The 21,141-nt window shown below is 37.1% G+C and overlaps 1 protein-coding gene across 1 annotated transcript in view; it reads right to left on the bottom strand.

The window, feature by feature from the left end:
* Positions 1 to 7,140: 7,140 nt before the first annotated feature.
* The window catches only part of ca10a (carbonic anhydrase Xa), a 252,823-nt gene continuing 238,822 nt past the window's right edge, over positions 7,141 to 21,141 (bottom strand). The window contains exons 6-9 of the mRNA XM_083556626.1: positions 16,810 to 16,882; positions 13,871 to 14,025; positions 12,258 to 12,432; positions 7,141 to 8,343 (exon numbers count right to left, since the gene is read on the bottom strand). Coding sequence (XP_083412752.1) covers positions 8,321 to 8,343; positions 12,258 to 12,432; positions 13,871 to 14,025; positions 16,810 to 16,882 — 426 coding nt within the window. The 3' untranslated portion in view covers positions 7,141 to 8,320. The remainder of the gene's footprint in view (positions 8,344 to 12,257; positions 12,433 to 13,870; positions 14,026 to 16,809; positions 16,883 to 21,141) is intronic.

The raw sequence follows: 21,141 nt of genomic DNA, 5'->3' as shown, positions 1-21,141 counted from the left end.
TTCGGCTGCCGGAAGCGCCGCGAACGAACAACATGAATCGAAGCAGGATTATCATAGATAATGGGATGAAGAGGCATGTACGAGGACGGTTTAAGGGGAGGGAAGAAAAAAAAGAAGAGAAGAACTGATGTTGGGAATAAGTAAACAAGCAAGTAAGCTGCGATCCTGATCCACATCCTCTCTCTCTCTCTCTCTCTCTCTCTCTCTCTCTCTCTCTCTCTATATATATATATATATATATATATATATATATATATATATATATATATATATATACAGTGAGGAAAATAAGTATTTGAACACCCTGCTATTTTGCAAGTTCTCCCACTTAGAAATCATGGAGGGGTCTGAAATTGTCATCGTAGGTGCATGTCCACTGTGAGAGACATAATCTAAAAAAAAAAAATCCAGAAATCACAATATATGATTTTTAAACTATTTATTTGTATGATAGAGCTGCAAATAAGAATTTGAACACCTGAGAAAGTCAATGTTGATATTTGGTACAGGAGCCTTTGTTTGCAATTACAGAGGTCAAACGTTTCCTGTAGTTTTTCACCAGGTTTGCACACACTGCAGGAGGGATTTTGGCCCACTCCTCCACACAGATCTTCTCTAGATCAGTCAGGTTTCTGGCCTGTCGCTGAGAAACACGGAGTTTGAGCTCCCTCCAAAGATTCTCTATTGGGTTTAGGTCTGGAGACTGGCTAGGCCACGCCAGAACCTTGATATGCTTCTTACAGAGCCACTCCTTGGTTATCCTGGCTGTGTGCTTCGGGTCATTGTCATGTTGGAAGACCCAGCCTCGACCCATCTTCAATGCTCTAACTGAGGGAAGGAGGTTGATCCCCAAAATCTCACAATACATGGCCCCGGTCATCCTCTCCTTAATACAGTGCAGTCGCCCTGTCCCATGTGCAGAAAAACACCCCCAAAGCATGATTCTACCACCCCCATGCTTCACAATAGGGATGGTGTTCTTGGGATGGTACTCATCATTCTTCTTCCTCCAAACACGTTTAGTGGAATTATGACCCAAAAGTTTTATTTTGGTCTCATCTGACTACATGACTTTCTCCCATGACTCCTCTGGATCATCCAAATGGTCACTGGCAAACTTAAGACGTGCCTGGACATGTGCTGGTTTAAGCAGGGGAACCTTCCGTGCCATGCATGATTTCAAACCATGACGTCTTAGTGTATTACCAACAGTAACCTTGGAAACGGTGGTCCCAGCTCTTTTCAGGTCATTGACCAGCTCCTCCCGTGTAGTTCTGGGCTGATTTCTCACCTTCCTTAGGATCATTGAGACCCCACGAGGTGAGATCTTGCATGGAGCCCCAGTCCGAGGGAGACTGACAGTCATGTTTGGCTTCTTCCATTTTCTAATGATTGCTCCAACAGTGGACCTTTTTTCACCAAGCTGCTTGGCAATTTCCCCGTAGCCCTTTCCAGCCTTGTGGAGGTGTACAATTTTGTCTCTAGTGTCTTTGGACAGCTCTTTGGTCTTGGCCATGTTAGTAGTTGGATTCTTACTGATTGTATGGGGTGGACAGGTGTCTTTATGCAGCTAACGACCTCAAACAGGTGCATGTAATTTAGGATAATAAATGTAGTGGAGGTGGACATTTTAAAGGCAGACTAACAGGTCTTTGAGGGTCAGAATTCTAGCTGATAGACAGGTGTTCAAATACTTATTTGCAGCTGTATTATACAAATAAATAGTTTAAAAATCATATATTGTGATTTCTGGGTTTTTTTTTTTAGATTATGTCTCTCACAGTGGATATGCACCTACGAGGACAATTTCAGACCCCTTCATGATTTCTAAGTGGGAGAACTTGCAAAATAGCAGGGTGTTTAAATACTTATTTTCCTCACTGTATATATATATATATTTTAACCCTGAAACAACAGCTGGTACAGACTGATACAGATGGCATTTTTTTGGTAATGGTGCGAAAGTATTTACTGCGAGGGAAGTAAAACGTCTCTGGCGGCTGGAATAAAATGGGTTTCATTTAACACTTCTAGTCTGCTGGCATGGAATGTGTCATTTAACCGCACTCTAATCATGGAGTTTCTAAAAACGAATGGTTGGCATATGCAGACTAAACGATGGCCATGTCAGCAGGGAGGCATCCAAGCCCGGGTTTTGAAAATGAAAAAGAGATGCATTCGGGATTGAGTTACAGTAAGTGCACACACCAAGGGTATAACACAGACATTGCGCACATCAGACATATTCAGACCTCACAGACTTTGTATGCGAGCTTGATTCATAAGTTGGTTCTGCGCAAAGGATGGAGCTGGAGAAAAGGCTCGGTTACATGCTATTTTATTTCAATTAATTAGTGTTTATTCAGCTAATGCGAGGAGAAACGTTCAGTCCGTTACTACTTGACAATCTCACGTCGCTACATGAATTTGGTTCCCTGTTTGTGATTAGCCGCTGTACTGCGCGTTTTGGTCTTGATGCTAAACCCAACACTTACATACGAAAATCTAGGAACCTTAAAGTCCCTTTGCATCATCTTAATGCTGCATCCAAAACTCTTTAAACACGTGCAGAACCCATCTCTAATACAAGGAACTGTATTGTACAGGCTGCAGACACACTTCACTTTTGGCATATTTGGAAACTTGCTGCAAATATAAGCAGCAACCAGGCTGTATTTTCTGAAGAGTTCTTAATAAGCTAAATAACTCACTATACACAATATAGACAAAATGTTATGGACACCTGACCGTATGATTCATACGATTTCTAAATACCCTATTCCAGACTTTCCTCTATAATAATCTCCACTCTCCTGGGGAGATGTTTTACTGGATTTTGGAGTGTAATGAAGATTTTTGTTTATCCAGCCATAAGAAGTTTAGTAAAGTCAGGTAGTAATGTAGGTTAGGAGACCTGGGGTACAGCAGCATTCCAATTTATTCCAAAGGTGTTAAATTGGTGTCAGCTCAGAAGAAGAGCCAATCAAGATCTTCATGAAATAGATGCTACATCATTCAAAACACATCTTATACAATTGTATGTTTTAAACTTAAAACTTTAAACCAAATATGGCTGCACTTTGGGTTATATATAGTGTATTTTGGCACATTTTATCTCATTTTATGGAATCTTGTTCATGGTCATGGCAAATCCTGGAAAAATTGTGAATTGTGCCCATTTGCTGGAAATACACCATGTCAGATCCTACACAATTGTGTGCCTTCAACTTGTGTGGTAACAGTTTGGGGAAGAAGCACATACGGCTGAAAAAAATCAGGCATCCCAATATTTTGTTCATCAAGTGTAGCTACTGACACAGTAAATCTGCTGATAAAAGACATGGACATTTTAAGCAACTTGTTCTGAGCAATATCACCATAATTTCGTGTGAACAATCAAAAACCGTTTGCAATGTTTTGTCCATCTTGTCACATATAAGCAAAGGGCATTTGAAAATTAAGTGGAAACTGTCAGGAAAATAATTTAATCGCTGTCTTAATAAGTTGTTTCTGGAAGCATTGCCTTTTAGATCAGATTTGATTATACATCACGTCAACGCAATTAGGAGAGTTTACTGTTGAGGTCAGGGTGATTCAAACAAGTCACATAATCATGAAAATTAAAGGAAAAAATGGAACTCGATTAGAGTTTATTGAGTTAAGAGCCACTAATGGCTGACTAATTGACCGGCCTTTTACAAAGGCAATAGAGGCCATTTAGCCAGGTTCAGAGTTAAGACCTGAAAGAAAAAAAATTATAATTTGCTCAGCATAATAATGCAAATAACAGAACATGTGTTCATTTGCAGGTGAAGCCCAAAACTGCATCGTATATACAATACGTGCAAGGAAACAATTCTGTGTTGGATTTTACTTGACTGACAAAACGGACATCTTTAAATTCTCTCTTCAAATACTAATACAAGTTGTATCAAAATAAGTTTATAATGGTGTTTCTACATACAGAATAAAAAAGAAATAAAAAATCCATTAGAATGCACATTGAAATGCTTCTGGCATGTACTGTTGCATCCTTAATTGATAAATTCACTGAGAAATCCCTAAAAAAACAAACATTCTTGAGTCAGAATCAGAGGTGGACAAGTTAGACCTTCATTAGCGAAGTAAACCGAGTGAGAAAACATGAGTAAAAGACCTGTGTGATGCCCCGTTTCATGTTTCAGCTACTTGGAAAAGTTAATTTAATGTAAAATATGGTGAACTACCTATTAAGTCGAGTACAGGATGAAATTCCTGTTTGGAGGACACATTGGCCAAGTTTATTAAAGCAAAATCCAGCAAAGTTTTTATTGATTCATTGTATTGTATAGTATGTAAAGGTAAATACCAGAGTGTAGCGGTTGTCTATATTAAGTATATTGGTGTGACCCATCCCGATTTTTCAAATTGTCTCATACTTGCTGCTATCATAACTCTCAAATGGTTAGGACGCTGTGTAAAATGTAAATAAAAACAAAATGAAATGATTTGCAAATCTTATACACGTATCAAATGTTTAAACTGTACCAAAATAAGAGACTTTTAAAATTGATGGCTGCAACACGTCTCAGGCCGGGGTAACAAAAGTCTGGAAATAGTAAGTGTTATTAAAATAAACAGTTGGAGAAACATTTTGCAACTAATGAGGTTAATTGCCAACAGGGCAGTAAGATAATTGGGTATAAATAGTGTATCTTAGAGAGGCAGAGTGTCTCAGAAGTAAAGATGGACAGAGCTTCACCAATCTGTGAAAGACTACGTCTACAAATTAAGGAACGATTTTGGAAAAATGGTCCTCAACATTGAAAATCTCATCATTTACAGTACATAATATCATTAAAAGTAAAAAAAAAAAAAACACGAAACTGGAGAAATCTCTTACCAGTGCTTAGTTAACAAAAATGCATCTCTGATGGTACAGTAATCAGCATAAGTACCTGTGGAATGGGCGGCTTGCACATTGGGAAAGGCTCAATCAGTGCTAATTACATACAGGTTACATGTTTAACAAATTATTTAATCTAGAAAATGTCTTTTTTAGGTGAGGTCTTGTAAATTTGAGCCAAACAATGCTAACCACGTATTCATCTATTACAATAGAATGACTTTGTAGTAGAAGAGTCCGGGTGCTGACCTGGCCTGCCTTTGGAAACCATTGGTTGTGAAACAAAAAAACACAACAAAGGACACCCAGAACTGTTCCAAATTTTTTGAGACCTGTTGCAAATATCAAATTATATATTTACATTTTAAACATGATATATATGTTTTATTATGAATAAAATATGAAATTATGAGATTTGCAAATCATCACATTCTGTTTTTTTTTTACATTTTACACAGTGTCCCAACTTTTTTGGAATTGGGAATATGTTATGAGCGTGACAATTGGTCTTGCTTGTATCCATCGTGCATGTAAATAATACCAACCCAACTGTAGTGTTCTTCTGGTGAAGAGTTGAGGAACAGATCCTACAATACTTTAAATAAGGTATAAAATATATATGATCCAAGACCATGATTCCACTGAGCAGAGCGTTATGGTAAAGAAACATTGTTTTTGACTAAAAAGTGATCTGTTAGAGATACACACTGCGTCTGGAGAGGATCTCCGACATTGACACAAAGCTCAAATGCCGCTCATGACCTCCAGCGTATCTCGGCATATGGAAATTTCCGAATACGGCGGCTCCACTACGGATGATTATTCATTTATTTAATTAATGGTGCACCGCGTTTTCTTCGACAGCTGTCAAGTTCGACTTCGGATGAAATGCTATAGACCTTTTTTTATTACATTATTTAATGAAAAGCATCCGTTTGCATGACGTTTCTAGCCTGTGGTAGACGTGGATATGGTAAAGAGAGTAGAAATGCACCTGCACCTCAGAGATATACAGTATCTGTGCTACTGCATTACTCCAAATGATCATTTCTGTGAAAAGAGGCATTCAAAGTATTTATCCATCAAAAAAGTGCTTCAATAGCCCTTCCTTCTTCCTGTCACCTGATAGAATGATGGCAATATTAACCATAGGCTTGGAATGTACAAATGTTTTCCTCATGGTTATAAAGTTTTTCTTTTTTTTTCAATTCCAAGAAATAAAAAGCATTGAAGCTGTGAGACTGGGATTTTCTTCACATGAAGGCAGAAACAGGAGGCATCCTTGATTCATTGATTTGAGATATAATTAAAGCAAAAAAAAAGAAAGGGATCAATGTTACAATTTTTAACGAAGCAAGAAAACATGCCGATTTTGTTTAACGGCAAACCCGAGAGGTGTTAAAGCACGCCAGGAAAATCATTGTGTTATTTCGCACTACGTTTATGGATCGATGGGGGTTCGGGGGGGTTTGGAAATAAAAAAGTGGTTGAAACTTTCAGGATAATAAAATCAAAAAAGGAAGAAAAGAATAAAAATGGAAAAGACAATACAAACAAATATTTAAATACAAAAATACAATAAAACAATCTAAAATAGATATAAGCAAATTTCTACTGGTGAACAGTGATGTTTATACAGAAAAATAAATTCATTAATAGAATTATCAGATAGATAGATAGATAGATAGATAGATAGATAGATAGATAGATAGATAGATAGATAGATAGATAGATAGAAAGAAAGAAAGAAAGAAAGAAAGAAAGAAAGAAAGAAAGAAAGAAAGAAAGAAAGAAAGAAGTTTCGGGACACCTGATTTTTCCAGCCATATGTGAGTCTTCCCCAAACTGTTACCACAAAGAACAGCACAATTGTACATGACGTCTTTGGATGTAGTAGCATTAAACTTTCCTTTCACTTGGACTAGGAGACCTGAACCTGTTCCAGCATTCCAATACCCCTGTGCACAAAGCCAGTTCCCTGGAGATATGCTTTCCATGGGTTGGAGTGGAAGATCTTTTGCTTTAGAGCTCTGACCTCAGTCCTATTGAACATGATGAATTTGAATGGTGACTGCACCCCAGGAATCCTCACCTCACCTACATCACCTGACTTTAACACTGAATCCAACACAAATCTCCACAAAATCTAGTGGAACATCTTCCCAGAAGAGTGGAGGATATTATACGAGGAAATGGGGACTAAATGTGGAATGGGATGTTCAGAAAGCACATATAATTAATAAGCAATCTTATAGTCAGGTGTCCACAAACCTTTCGTCCGTATAGTGTAGATAGATAGATAGATAGATAGATAGATAGATAGATAGATAGATAGATAGATAGATAGATAGATAGATAGATAGATAGATAGATAGATAGATAGATAGATAGATAGAAGGAAATAAGATATATTTAATATACAATGTGATGATTATCATTCTCCACATGACTATGAAATACACTTTGCATGATAAATACCTGAAAACACTGAAGCGTCATTTCCAAGCTGGACGTTCCAAACACATTTATTGGGCCGATAACATTAAACAAACACAGTGTAGGACCATTGTAAACAATAAAACAGAAAAAAGGCATCAGCTCTCCCCCAGAAATTCAGTGTGCCAAGCATAAAATATTCAACTTTTTTTTTTTTTCACTTTTTTTTTTCCTTCTGATATATTCTTATTTTTATTCTTTATTTGTAACTTTACATGTTAATCTTCAGCATGAATAATTCTATTTACAACGCCAGAACCCTCATGTCTCAAAACCAGTTCTATTGTACAATCAAAGTGTAGTGTCATTAGCAGGACATCCATCATCCTGTTGTCTTTGCATCCTCTCATCCTGTCCCACTGTCATCCCCTCATCCTGTCCCATGCTTGTCCTCTCATCTTCTTTTCCTTTCTCATCGCTTCATCCTGTCGTCCTCTTCGTCGTGTCCTGCGTTATGATTGAGACAATGCATTTATGAAGAGTCTCTCGGAATCCAGTCTCCGGCTCCTGTCGTCAAAGGTTTGAACGCTTTAAGGTCTCCGTATGTACAAAGGTTAAAAAGACATCTTTAGTTTCATTTTGTGAAGTGAATATGAAATAAATATTCCAATTTTTGTACGGTTTTGCTTGTTTTTGTTTTTTTTTTTTCACCAAAAAAGTATCAAAACCTATCCATACTTCACCGGTTTTCAGCTAATGTATGAAAAGTTTTTTTTTTTTTTTTTTTTTTGTCCCCCCCCCCCCCCCCAAAGTCTCTTCTTATTGACGTTATTCTTTTTTTATTATTCATTTTTTTTCCCTTTACAATGTCATGACAATCTGGCAGGACAAATGTGATGCAGTCTAGAGTCCGTTCCGCTCCTTCACTGTCTTTCATCCCTTTTTTTCCCCTCCCTCTCGGTGTGTTGTTTTATACTTGGGCTGATTCATGAAAGGGGTCTATTTCAGCAGCCATTCATTCACTGTATTGGAGAGATAGAAAGAAAATAAGATAACAATGATCTGACTGGAAAAAGCAGAAGCAGAAAAAAAAAAGTCACACGGGTCAGTCTTCTATTTCTATCTGCTAGAAACGAGTGCAATCTGAAATAGATAAGTTAGTTTGGATGCATTTTCTCTTCTGAGGCACCATGAAATCTGGATTTATTCGCAGGTGAGCCGTGCGAGTCGAGTCATGAGCTACACCGCTTCTCTGGGAAAAAAAAAATAAGCCCAAAAGATTCATTTGCACTGTAATGTGTGTCATTTTAGACAAAAAAAAAAAAAAAAATTATCACCTCAAGCTATTTCATTTACAAATATACACTTACCATCCACTTTATTTTAGCTGTTACCCAATCAGATGGCAGCAGAATGGATAAACTGGGGCAGTGGGGCTACATGGTTAAATCTCTAGGTTACCATTTCTGGGGGTTTAAACCCCAGCACTGCCAAAGCTGCCTCTTAACCCTCTATGCTCCACCAGGTGCTGTATCATTGCTAACACTGTATTCTTGTTCCAACAAACTGGGATATGTGAAGAAAAATATTTCACTGTGCTGTAATGTATATAAACTCATCTTAAAGCTTCAGTTAATGTTTAGATCAAAAATTATAATGAAGAAAACAGTCTGAGGAGTACGTCTAACAGATAATTTTTGTCTGTGGACATCAACTTATATTAACTATAACTGTATTATACATTAAACTTCTTCCTCTGAGTGTTTGCATAACTTTTTAATTGTAATCTTGACTTTTTCTGCCATCTGTTTCACTGCTGCTATACGTTTCTGTACAGAACATTACACTAAAACAATTTATTCATTGTACAGCATCTTTACTTCATACAGGATATAACTTTGTTTTATTTTCAACTTATATATATATATATATATATATATATATATATATATATATATATATATATATATATATTGTTACTTTATTTGATTTGAATTTAATTGTACTGAGAGCTAAAGATTTTTGTGTTGGATCAATAATGTGTTCAGATTTTTTTAAAAGTGTCTCCGAAATAAATGAAGCTTATGACCAGATGAAATGGTGTAAGTATTTCTGATCCCCTGAGGATTTCACACACAACGTTCTCCAACACCAAATGGTGCATAAAACACAAAAAAACATCACAGGACTGCAGGCTTGTCCATGAGAGCGCTTAGAGGAGAATAACCAGACAAGTCTGAGGTGACCGGAAGTCTATGTCCACATTAACACGGTTTTGTTTGAAAACCATCTTTTTCTCTCCATTTTCGTCCACACCAGAAAAAAATAAAATGAATCCTCAGCATCAATGTAAAACAGAATGAAGATTTTGAGGATATTCTGTTATTTTTTCCCACGAGAAAAAAATTTTGCCTGTCAGCATACTGTAGGCCATGACATTATTACTTGGTAAAAATTATCCAAAAAATATATATATTTTTCCTCCTCCTTCACCGTCGCTAGTTTTACAAAAGCACACGTTCCTGCAGTAGCAGCTGCTTAACCACATGTAATTAGGCGCATTTTCTTTTCCTTCAGCTTCGTGATATTTACAAGTTTAAACGCCGACTGCAATTAGAAAGGAAATCTTTCTTTACTCTCGCAGGTGGGAAGTTCAAAGAGCTCAAACAAATTGGATAGAAAAAAAAAAGAAAAACAAAATCCTTCGATCAGGATAGGAGGAGTCATGCAGTTCTACTCATGGGGTGAGAATAAAAACTATTTTGTAAGATGTTTTAGTAAAAAGCTTGTGTCTATATATGAGAGGAAAAATATGGGCACTAAAAGAGGCAAAAGCTTGGACACATGCTTAACCCCATTTGCTGTTATAATAACCTCCAATCTTCTGGCACGATGTTTCACTAGTTTTTGGGGAGATTTGTGCACATTCAGCTACAAGGGTGTTGGTAAAGGAGGTACTAATGTATATGAGGTGAGGAGGCTTGGGATCTGGAACAGGTTTGGGGAACAACCGGGTATATTCGAGTGCATCTGCATTAATCTGAATTTTATTTTTATTTAAAAAAAAAAAAAACTATGTCTACACAGGAATCGCTTATCCACACTGAAACATTGAGAATGATCACATTATCCATCCCTTTTCAGACGTCTACATGTCAGTTACTTTGTTTTGCATCTGTTCTTAGATTTCTCAAGTGAATTACTTTTTCACATCAGTCCAAGACATGTTTGGACAGCTTATTTACCTTAAAAACTGCATTTTTTCGGGTTATCTTTGTGTAATATAAAAATATTGATGTTCAGAATCATTTAAGTGTGACAAATGAAAACAATTCTCAGCACTTCCAATCAGGGGCGCCACAGTGGATCATTCGTCTCCACACCCCTCTGTCCTCTACATCTGCCTCTTTCAAACCAACTACCTGCATGTCCTCTTTTCCTCATTCCTGGTGGCTCCATCCTCAGCATTTTCCTACTAATATACCCCATGTCCCTCCTCTGCACATGTCCAAACCATCTCAATCTTGCCTCCTTCACCTAGCCTCCAAAACGTGCACTGTTCCTCTAATAAACTCACTTCTAATCCTGTCCATCGTCGTGCTCACTGCTGCTGCTCACAGATGGTCACTTCTTCTTCCAGCTTGGCTTCCACTACTATTTCCGATAACTTCATGGTGTGACTGATCAACTTAATTCCCCTGTAGTTACTGCACGTCTGCACATCTCCCTTATTCTTAACGATCGGTACCAGCCCACCTGTTTTGCCATCCTCTTCTTTATGCTTTCCTGCACCTCCTCATTCCAGCACCACGTGTCTTTGTCTTCCTTTCTATTTCCAGATGTTACACCAAGTACCTTTCTAGCTGTCTCCCTTATCACTTCTGCAGTAGTTGCCCAATCATCCAGCACCTCTTCACCAGCACCGAGCCCTGAGTCTGACGCTCTTCCCTAAATCTCACACTACACTCTTTCTCGTTCAGTTTCCACCATCTTATTCTTCTTTTAGTACTCATTCTCCTCCTCTTCTTGTTTACCTCTACAGACCACCATTTGATGCTGTCTAGCTACACTGTCCCCTGCCAACACCTTACAGTCTCCAATCTCCTTCAGGTTGCATTTCCTACATAGAGCACCTTCCTATGCTCCTCCTTCTTCTTGAAATAAGTGTTTACCACCGCCATTTCCATCCTTTTAGCAAAATCTACCACAATCTGCCCTTCTACATTCCTCTTCTTAAAGACATACCTACCCATCACCTCCTCATCACCTCAGTTCTCCACTCTCCTACACTTCTCCTTTCCCTGCTGTCTCTGTAGATGTCTTCCTCCTCTCCTCCTCCTTCGGTCAATAGTAGCCCAATTTCCACCGGTACCCTGTAGGCTAACAATACCTGCGGCGGTCGTTGGTAACCCAGGCCTTGAACCGAGCTTCTATGAAAGTCTGATACGTGATCTGCAGATTTGATTTGGCACATGTTTTATGCTGGATGCCCTTCCTAATGCAACCCTTCGGGCTAGGGATGGCACTAAGAGTGCAATAGCTCGTGCAACCATAATGGCCGGGTTGTCTTCAAATTTACAATAAGATTACGCTAAAATTACGATAAGAATTTATATCTATATAATATATAATAATAATTTTTACTTAGATCAACATACTTTGTACATTTATCCACCTGGTGTTTGCGTTATTTTACTTTAGACAGGACAAAAAAAAGCCATCTCAGTACAGAGTGTGTTTTCAAATGTATCCGGATTAATGTGGACATATGGTAACCTTTGTGAGACCTCTCGAACCTCAAGCCCATTAAAAAAAATAATGGAATGAATTATTAGCACTATTTACCAGTTGGAATTTTAAAACATAGAGATTTTATTCGGTATTCATTTGGATGAGGTTTTATATAATAATTTCAGTAGAAAAGTAAGACACTGACCTCGGTACTGCAGTTTCTGAGCCCTGTTGTTGGGACAGTCCTTGCCCTGCATGCTGAAGTTGATGTTGGTGCGGATGCAGCGGTTGTTCAGAGGCTGGACCGGACGCACGTTATCACTCATGCTGAGGAAGATCTGCGAAGGCTGGTTCTGGCTGAGCAGCCGCATGGAGTGCATCTGCAGGGACAGGTGCAAGGACACGTGTCTCTCTTGGTGAACTACTACAAACAATATACTGTCTGTAGCTCAAGGCTACAACATTCTATACTGGTATATAATCCACTATATGCGATGGATTTGCGTTCCGATGGCCTCATCGTAACTTGGTAAGTCGAGACGTGGCCTAAGCTCCTCAAAAATCTTAAAGAATGGTGATCAGTATGTGGCAGTTTTCTGTGATTTATTCTAAATTATTTATAATTAAGTTATAGTACATAATTTAGTGAAAGAACAATTTAAATTACTGTAATGTATGTACTTTATAATTTTAGTGCAATAATTATTATAAATTACTTGTGCAATAACTTTTATAACTATATTGTCTGAATTTTCTGCTATCTGTTTTACAATGCTGCTACAAATTTTATTTCACTGAATATAGAACATTAAAATGTATATTTATTTATATTATTTTATTAGTATTTTACAGTCAGGTGTTTATTCTGGTATCCTGTGTTTTCACTAAACATGGGGTTGTGACTGAATTAACATTCTAACTGTGACTTGAGTCTAAAATGTAACTCTCGGGTTGTTTTTCTTTTCCAGCTTCTATGAGCAGTTCACGGTCTGACCTTGGAGTGAATTTGCTCGGATGTCCACTCTGGATGTCTTCCAAATGTGAATAATCTCCCTCAGAATCATAGGCATTCATTTGTTTAAAAGGGGCCTTAAAACCCTTTTCAGATTGATGGGTAGCAACAGTTGTTGATTAATTATTTCATAGGTCTTATGGTTTGTAGCTTAATTTTCTGGGGTGTCCACATCTGGAAGACTGACAACTGGCTTAAATGTTTTCCACTTGTTAATAAAGTTTCAAATATTTGAAAAAAACTTATAACCCTTCCTAGATTGATTGGCAGCAACAATTGCAACTCTAAACTTACTGCTAAACTTTTGCTTTTTTTAATTGAATGTCCCCTAATCAGCAAACTACTAAAACGTAGGCTTTTATACAGTAAAGGTGTTTATGTGTGCTAATGATTAGTTAATCAAAGACATTTGATTAGCAGTACCTGGATACTACATAACCTCTTAATTCCTTTAGGCAGTAAGAGTGCACCTACTTTTTCCACAAATGGCATCCACATTTTTGTAATAATTTTCCCTTCAAGTGAAGGAAAAATGTAATGCCAGAACATCCAAAAACATCTTATGCAATTGTGTGCCTTTAACTTTGTGAGAATGGTTTGAGGAAGAACCACATATGGAGTTTAGTGTCCCAGTAAAATTTTTTTAAATAGTATAAAAATGTACAGGATATACCCTAAAACTGTGAAACTTCACCATATAAAATTTCTCAGGGATACTTTATGGGGTTTTGTTTATTTGTAAATTTTTTTCAAGCTATTAACTGCCTTTTAAAATAAATGATCATGAATAATCCTACTGTACTGACCTGCATTTTTGTGACATATATGGGCTTATTCATGAGAATCCAGGTGGCGGTCTCATAACATGGTGGGATGGTCATGGATCCTTCGTAGGTAATGAAACTCGACGTCTCGGGATAGACCTCCTCGATGTTCAGCCCGGATAGTAAATAAGCGTCATCTACAAATAATAATAACAACAGTCATAAGAAGAAGGAACCTAGCTCGCAGCTGTTGTTGTGTCTCTTGTTGTGCCTTTCCAGCTTGTTTAAAAAGCACAATTTAGTTTGCGTTTAATTTTTTTTCCTTTCAAACCCAGCAATTTAGCTTGTCAGCGCTGGTCTTCCCAAGGCAGAAACTGTGCCTGTGGCGGCGAATTAGAGGATGGCTGCTGAATTGTTTTGACATGATTCACAATATCAGGCTTCCATTAGATAATGCGGCGTTCGTGCTCGCTCGAAACAATTCGATGGCTTCAGCAAACAGACTTTGTAATAAGCCGTGACTTGAGAAAAGTCAGCCTGTTATATTTGCGGTGCGTCCATTAGCGATGTGCAAGAGTAATTCAATCAAATAGAAATCAGCGAAGGGAATCCAGGACTGCAAGCATACTGAACTTGGATAGATTGGTGGTATAAATAATTCCGTTTGAATCCGAAGTTGAGGGACTCGGCTGTGAAAAATGCATGGCAGCACTGCGGACAGTGCAGGCGAAGGCCTCGGGCGAGGGCAGGCTGCCGGTCTGGAGGGGGTGCTTATGAATTATGTCAAGGCTCGCACTTTGGATGAAGTACTAAAAGCCGAGATTCAGAGACGTCGACAGCCTATGTTCACACACCACAGAGGCCCAAGAGGTGCATGCCAGCCACCAGGAGTCAGTCTGCTCCTTGCCTTCCAGTACCCGCCTTGCACCCTTATTAGTTCAATTATTGAGCCCTTTTTTCACACACAGCAGACTGATACCATGGAGAATATGTGTGTGTTTGTGTGTGTGTACACACTGAATTATTCCTAACCACAGACTTTGCTCTGAATTTGGTAAAAATACAACGCAATACACATATTTTAACTATATTTTTAAGAATCTTGAAAACAAATGTGCTAGTCTTTTTCACAAGCTAGCATGACTAAGTCTAGTTGAAAATTAGTACACTACAATGAGTTTAGATAGTATTTCTTCCAAATATACTTGGAAACAAATATGCTAGTAACTGTTTAATGTACTAGCATGTATATAAATACATTGAAAGGAGATTTACCCTACTAAAGCCCTTTCCAGATATATTTATACATGCTAGCATGCCAAAGTGGCTTTGAAAATAAGTACACTAGGGTAATCTTTATTTGGTAGTATTTTCAAGTATATTTGGAAAAGAAAATATGATAGATTTTGTTAGGAAGACTACATTTATTATTATAATTAATAAAAAGATGTTCACTAATGTGCTAGTCTCAATTAGATCTACTAGCATTTAGAAATTGAGTTTTAAGAATGACACTAGTTTAATTTTGATATGCTAGAATTAGGTTACATTTGTTAGTATGTCTTCCGAATATACTTAGAAACCTTTATGCTAGTGACTGTTTGATATACTAGCATGTACAGTAAAGGAATACCTGGACAGGACTATTTCCCTGCTATGTTTAATTGCAGGTATACTTTTACGTGCTAGCATGCCTAAGTGTACTTTAAATTAAGTGCACTAGGTTGATATTGATATAAAAAGTATTTATAAGCATACTTAGAGACAGAAGTTTGCTAGTTTATTACTATTTAAAAGACATATACTCAGCTACTTTTGGTACTTTTGGTTGATATATGTTTAGGAATACATGGATACAAGGGCACTAAACTATTTTTTACGCTTATTTGTAGACAAAAATATGCTAGTTGCTGTTTGTTTTACTAGCATTTAGAAATATATGTGAAAAGAAGTATTAACCTTCTATACTTTTTTCCAATTATGATTATACATGCTAGCATGACGAAGCACTCTTGGCAATAAGTACATTGGGTCGGTTGTTTCTAGACTGGACTAGAATATTAGTACACTAGTCTGCTTTTAGTGGTATATTATATTATATATATATATATATATATATATATATATATATATATATATATATATATATATATATATATATATATATATATATATATATTAGTCTAAGCAAAATGTATAGTGTTATTTATGTCTGTACTTTTGAGTGCCACCAACAATTGGACCCAAATTCCTTGTGTGTCAACACACTTGGCTAATAAACCTGATCCTGATATACTTGATAATAAATACATTAGGTTTAAATAATAATGGGTTTTTTTTGGTTTATGGAAAGAGTCTCCAATGTCAGAAGCAAAATGCTATAAATTGAAATAATTTATATTTTCAGGCTTTACACTTGGGGGGGTCTGCTACAGTATAAGGGGAATGTAAGCAGGAAATAGCTGGTTTCATGTTTATAACAAAATAAAAAGTATGACGTGTCATAGTATATATTTATAATGTTAATGAGTGCAGTTTAAGAGAAATCTAGACGTGCTGCTGTTCCGATAATAAGCAGGTATCAGGTAGGATTGATAACAGTAGTTGTGCATCAGGTGACACTCCATTTTTTTTTTTTTTTTTTTAAGTCAGACAATTATAAGAAAACTGTAACCCAAACACCATATATACACATGCCAATCATAATTTTTTAGAATTAAATCTGAAAGCCTTTCTGAATGGAGGGAAATGCCATTGTTCAAGCCTGTAATAAATAATTTCCTGCAGAGACCTTGTAGATCTTATTTGAAATCTGCAAACATTTTTGTACCTCTTTGATACAATGTCAGGGCCATTTCACCTGAGAGATGCCAAGCTTCAGACTTTCCATGACGTCCAATTAATGGAATAAATAAATAAATAAATACAAAAGCAGTTAGGTCGCTATGATTCATGTCTGGAGGCGTGCGCCTTTCACTTACTCTTGTACGTTATTCTAGTGATGGTATCTCTGTTCAGCATCCGATTCAAAAAGGAATTCGAAGTCTCGGATATCTGGAATTAGAAAAGCAGCAGAGAGGGAGGGGGGGAAAGGGGAGGAAAGAGAGCGGGTGATAGAGAAAAGAGAAAATGAGGACAAGATGTTGTGAAGAGGTATACAGCATTCACTTTCAGACGGTTTTAGAGACAGTGTTAGACGGGCGGTGTTCCTCCGTTCGCTTTCCACCACCGTTCGAGACGTGGTAATGTATCTGAAGAGAGCTGCCCAGCTTTTTACTGATTCCTTATTAGCTGCTAATTGAAACGCCTCCAGGCACTTTGTCTGAATAGACAGAATGAAGCGCGTTTTACCGATACAACTCGCTCGCTGCACTTTTTTTTTTCCCCTTCTCATTTATAGACCAGGCCTTGAGGATCCCAAAACCTTTTAAGATGTTTTAGGTTTTTTTTGTTTGTTTGTTTTTTTTAAAGACAATTGAATTGTTGAAGGAAAAAAGTATGATCTTTGGCTTTCTTTTCTGATAAATACACCTTCTACATTTCATTTCAATTCAATTCATTTTTGTTTGAAGACCATTTTTTACACTTGACATTGTCTCAAAGCAGCTTTACACAGATAAAGCAGTTATACTTTTTTATAAAAGAATGTGAAAGTTCAGTGTCTATAAGTTTGTTCCTTATAATTGTTAATCCCTAATGAGTGAGCCAGTGACCACTGTGGCAAGGAAAAAAACTCCCTGAGATGAACTAAACTCAAAAGGGAACCCATCTTAATCACCAAATGTTCATTCATTACAGTTCCATTGTTGAGGTGTGCAGTTAAAGGTGCTTAGATGCAGAACTATTCATGCAACCTGTGGTCCCGAACCATTATAGCAGACTGTTAATATTAATTACAATCCAAATTCATCCTCAAAGTTCTTGAGGTGCTCAGCAGCTCCATGCATCTTTAGGTTGTAATTGTGGAACCATCATCATCTGCACAGACTGGTCTCTAATTAAAAGGACTCCATCCAGAGGTAGGAGGTCGGGATGAATCGGGCAGGTGCATTTCTTTCATGCATGATCTCGGTTTCAATTATTATAAAATTTACTGATAATTTTTTTCAAAAAACTTGATTATTTATTCATTTTCTCTATTTGTTCACACAATTTGTAGTTATTACAATTTCACAATGCAAAAGTACATCAATTCCCTAAAGTGCACAATATTTCTGATCTAACATTCAATCTAATCCTAACCTGAAAGTCAATGGGAAATTCATTGGGGTCTTTTTTAGGAAGAAATGTCCACTCTGGAGCACATTTGATCAATAATATGATACAAACTAGAGCAACATATTTAAAGATTGTGTGTAAAGATTGTGTATATGGTATAAGAATAGGGCATGTGTGGGCATGTATTTAAGATTTTGAGCAAAATATCAGGTGGTGGGATAAACTTCCCAGAGATGTTCGAACAGCTGAGTCACTCCCTATCTTCAAAAGATGGGTGAAGACTACTGGTGCAATGGATCACATAATTTTTTTTTTAGTCATGGATCGGATCATTTTTCGGATCAACAAAAAAAGGAGAAGAGATGAATGTAATTTGCATCCCATTTATTACAAAAAATGTAACAGAAAGGTAATGTTGCCATACATGCGTGAGGCTCCACTAGCCATTTTGTGAACTTATTAACAGGTCCCGTTCACGTGAACACATGTCTGCTCTGTGTTTTTATGACACGTGAAAAGCAACATCTTTCACTCTGCAATTGTAAAAAAAAAAATTAAGATTAATCCACTACTAAAAAAAAAGCAACTAATCTGCAGGTCACGTGCGAGTGATCCGTACAGATCACGGATCAACAGCAATCCGTTGCACCCTACTAAAGACCTACCGCTTCCTAAAACACTAAAGCAAGTTTTCCCTGCAGGTTTTATGTCTACTATACTATACTTTACTATACTATATGTACTACAATTCCTCTCAACAGAGTTGATGGTATCGTCATTCTACACCCTACTGAAACAAATGTTAATTTATTCGCCTAGCTATTCCATATTGTTTTTCATTTTCAAACCGAATAAACAAAAATATGAACTTATGCGACGTACCCAGTCCAATAGGCTATAGGTATTCATACATATTATATCCATGCAGAAGTTTTTTGTTGTATCATAAACAAGAAAAAAAATATGGATGCTATTTCAAGAAATAAATCATAAAAAAGCAAAAAACAAAGCATAAAAAAAAAAAGGTTTCGATGTGTTTCTAACCAAACATAATGGATTTCCCTCCTACTCCATTCCATGTGTGACACTGTGCACATTCTGACGTCCTTGGCCTTTCTAACGGCGAGCTCATACCACTTATACTCAGGAGGGAGTCCTTCCTGGCAGCCGGGTGGCGTGACAGTGGACGCAGCATGAGGCAGGGCTGAGAAAGCGACCCGCAGGCTGACTCATGTAAGGATGGGAATCAGCTGCTCAACCCAGGCTGCGCTGCGGGAGAAAATGCTACCGAACTCGCCGTATGATTCCATTACAACTATTACTACTATACAGGAGGAATTCTGCAGGACCACATACCAAAAAAAAAAATACAACAAAGGAAAAGAGACGCAACCTCCCGGTGTGGCAAGTCTGTATCGAAATGAGCCATTCGTCCGAAGCAAAGGCAAACCGAAGTGCCATTAAGAAGAAAACGACAGCATGACTAGAACATTTATAACCGCGAAGAACGGCTAGAACATTTTCGTGACGCGCCATCTGTCGCCGACGAGCTTTGCGTTCATGTCGCTCTTATCTTTAACTGCTCGGTAACAAACGATCGTGTCTTGGAATGATCCTATTAGCGTTATGGATGTCCTGTAATGTATCAGCGTTTAGCATGGAGCTCATAAAGCGTACTGGGATTAGTCGTTAGTGGGGATAGGTCTATCGTACAATTCATCTCACGGAGTATATTGAATGTATAGATACGGCAGGGAAATGTTGTGTATTTTATTGCAAAGTGCAAAGTGACTATTGGAAAAGCAAAGTGGATGAGGCAAGTGGTGCAAAAAATGGTGCAATCAATCCTATATACAATTATTGATTATGCAATGTGTCTATTGGAAAAACAAAGTGGGCGGAGCTATCCAGTAACAACCAAACCTTTATATTAGTAGCTAGAAAGTTAGTATAAGTGCTAACATTTCCTTAAACAAAAAAACATGAACAAAAGCAATAGAGTTACATACAATAGCTTGCCCCGCCCCTAATCCTGCACTTACTATGGTTTGAAAGTCAAGTTTCAAGTCAAGTTTATTTCTATAGCACTTTCTACAATGGACATTGTCTCAAAGCAGCTTTACAGAATTTAAAGTAATTTGCATATTCCAATATGAATTTTTTTTTTATGATTATTCAGTGTGGAAAAAAAAAAGAAAAATCGGTAGAGGAATGTTGCACCAGCCATTTCTATAAATTATTTGTGAAAGTTGATTTGCAAGTCATGTTAATTTATTTTGTATTATTTTGATTATGCAAAGTATCTATTGGAAAAACAAGTGGGCAGGCAAGTGGTTAAAAATAAATAAATAAATAAATAAATAATAGGCAGAGCAATGTAGCAACAACCAATCATATATATAGTTAGTGATTATGCAATATGTCTATTGGACAATATTTAAGCTTGAATGTCATATATTATTTGGTTGACTTTATTGGTACAGAAGTAATATCGTTTCATACAACAGCTAGCCCCGCCCCTAATTCTATATTTACTCTGGGTTAATATTCTTTTGCATATTCTTGATTTTGTTTTTATTTTGATTATGCAAAGTGGGAAGGGCAACTTGTGATAAACCTCTGTATTAGAACAGAGGGTGTTAGCATGGAGGGTGTTAACAGGGAGAGTGTTAGCATGGAGGAGAATTAGCATGGATGGTGTTAACATGGAGGGTGTTAGCATAGAGGGTGCTAGCTTGGGGGGTATTTAGAAGGAGTATATTAACATAGGAAATTCTAGTATGGAGGGTATTAACAGAGTGTATTAGTATGTAGTGTATTAGCATGAAATATATCAGTATGGATTGTATTAGCATTGAATGTATCTGTATGGAGTGTATTAGCATAGAATGTATTAGCATGGAATTTATTACAATGGTGTGTATAAGTATGGAATGTATCAGTATAGAATGTCTCAGTATAGCGTATATTGGCATTGAATGCATTAGCATGGAGTGTCTTAATATAGAGGAGTTTAGCATGGAGTGTATTAGCGTTAAGTGTAAACCTCAGGTGACGTATCATTATATTGTTATCGCAGGAAAGTGTAGCTGGAA

This window comes from Silurus aristotelis (assembly GCF_946808225.1).
Source record: "Silurus aristotelis genome assembly, chromosome: 12".
Classification (NCBI taxonomy): domain Eukaryota; kingdom Metazoa; phylum Chordata; class Actinopteri; order Siluriformes; family Siluridae; genus Silurus; species Silurus aristotelis.
Note: the sequence above shows the minus strand (reverse complement) of the source record. Positions and strands in the feature narration are given on the sequence as shown.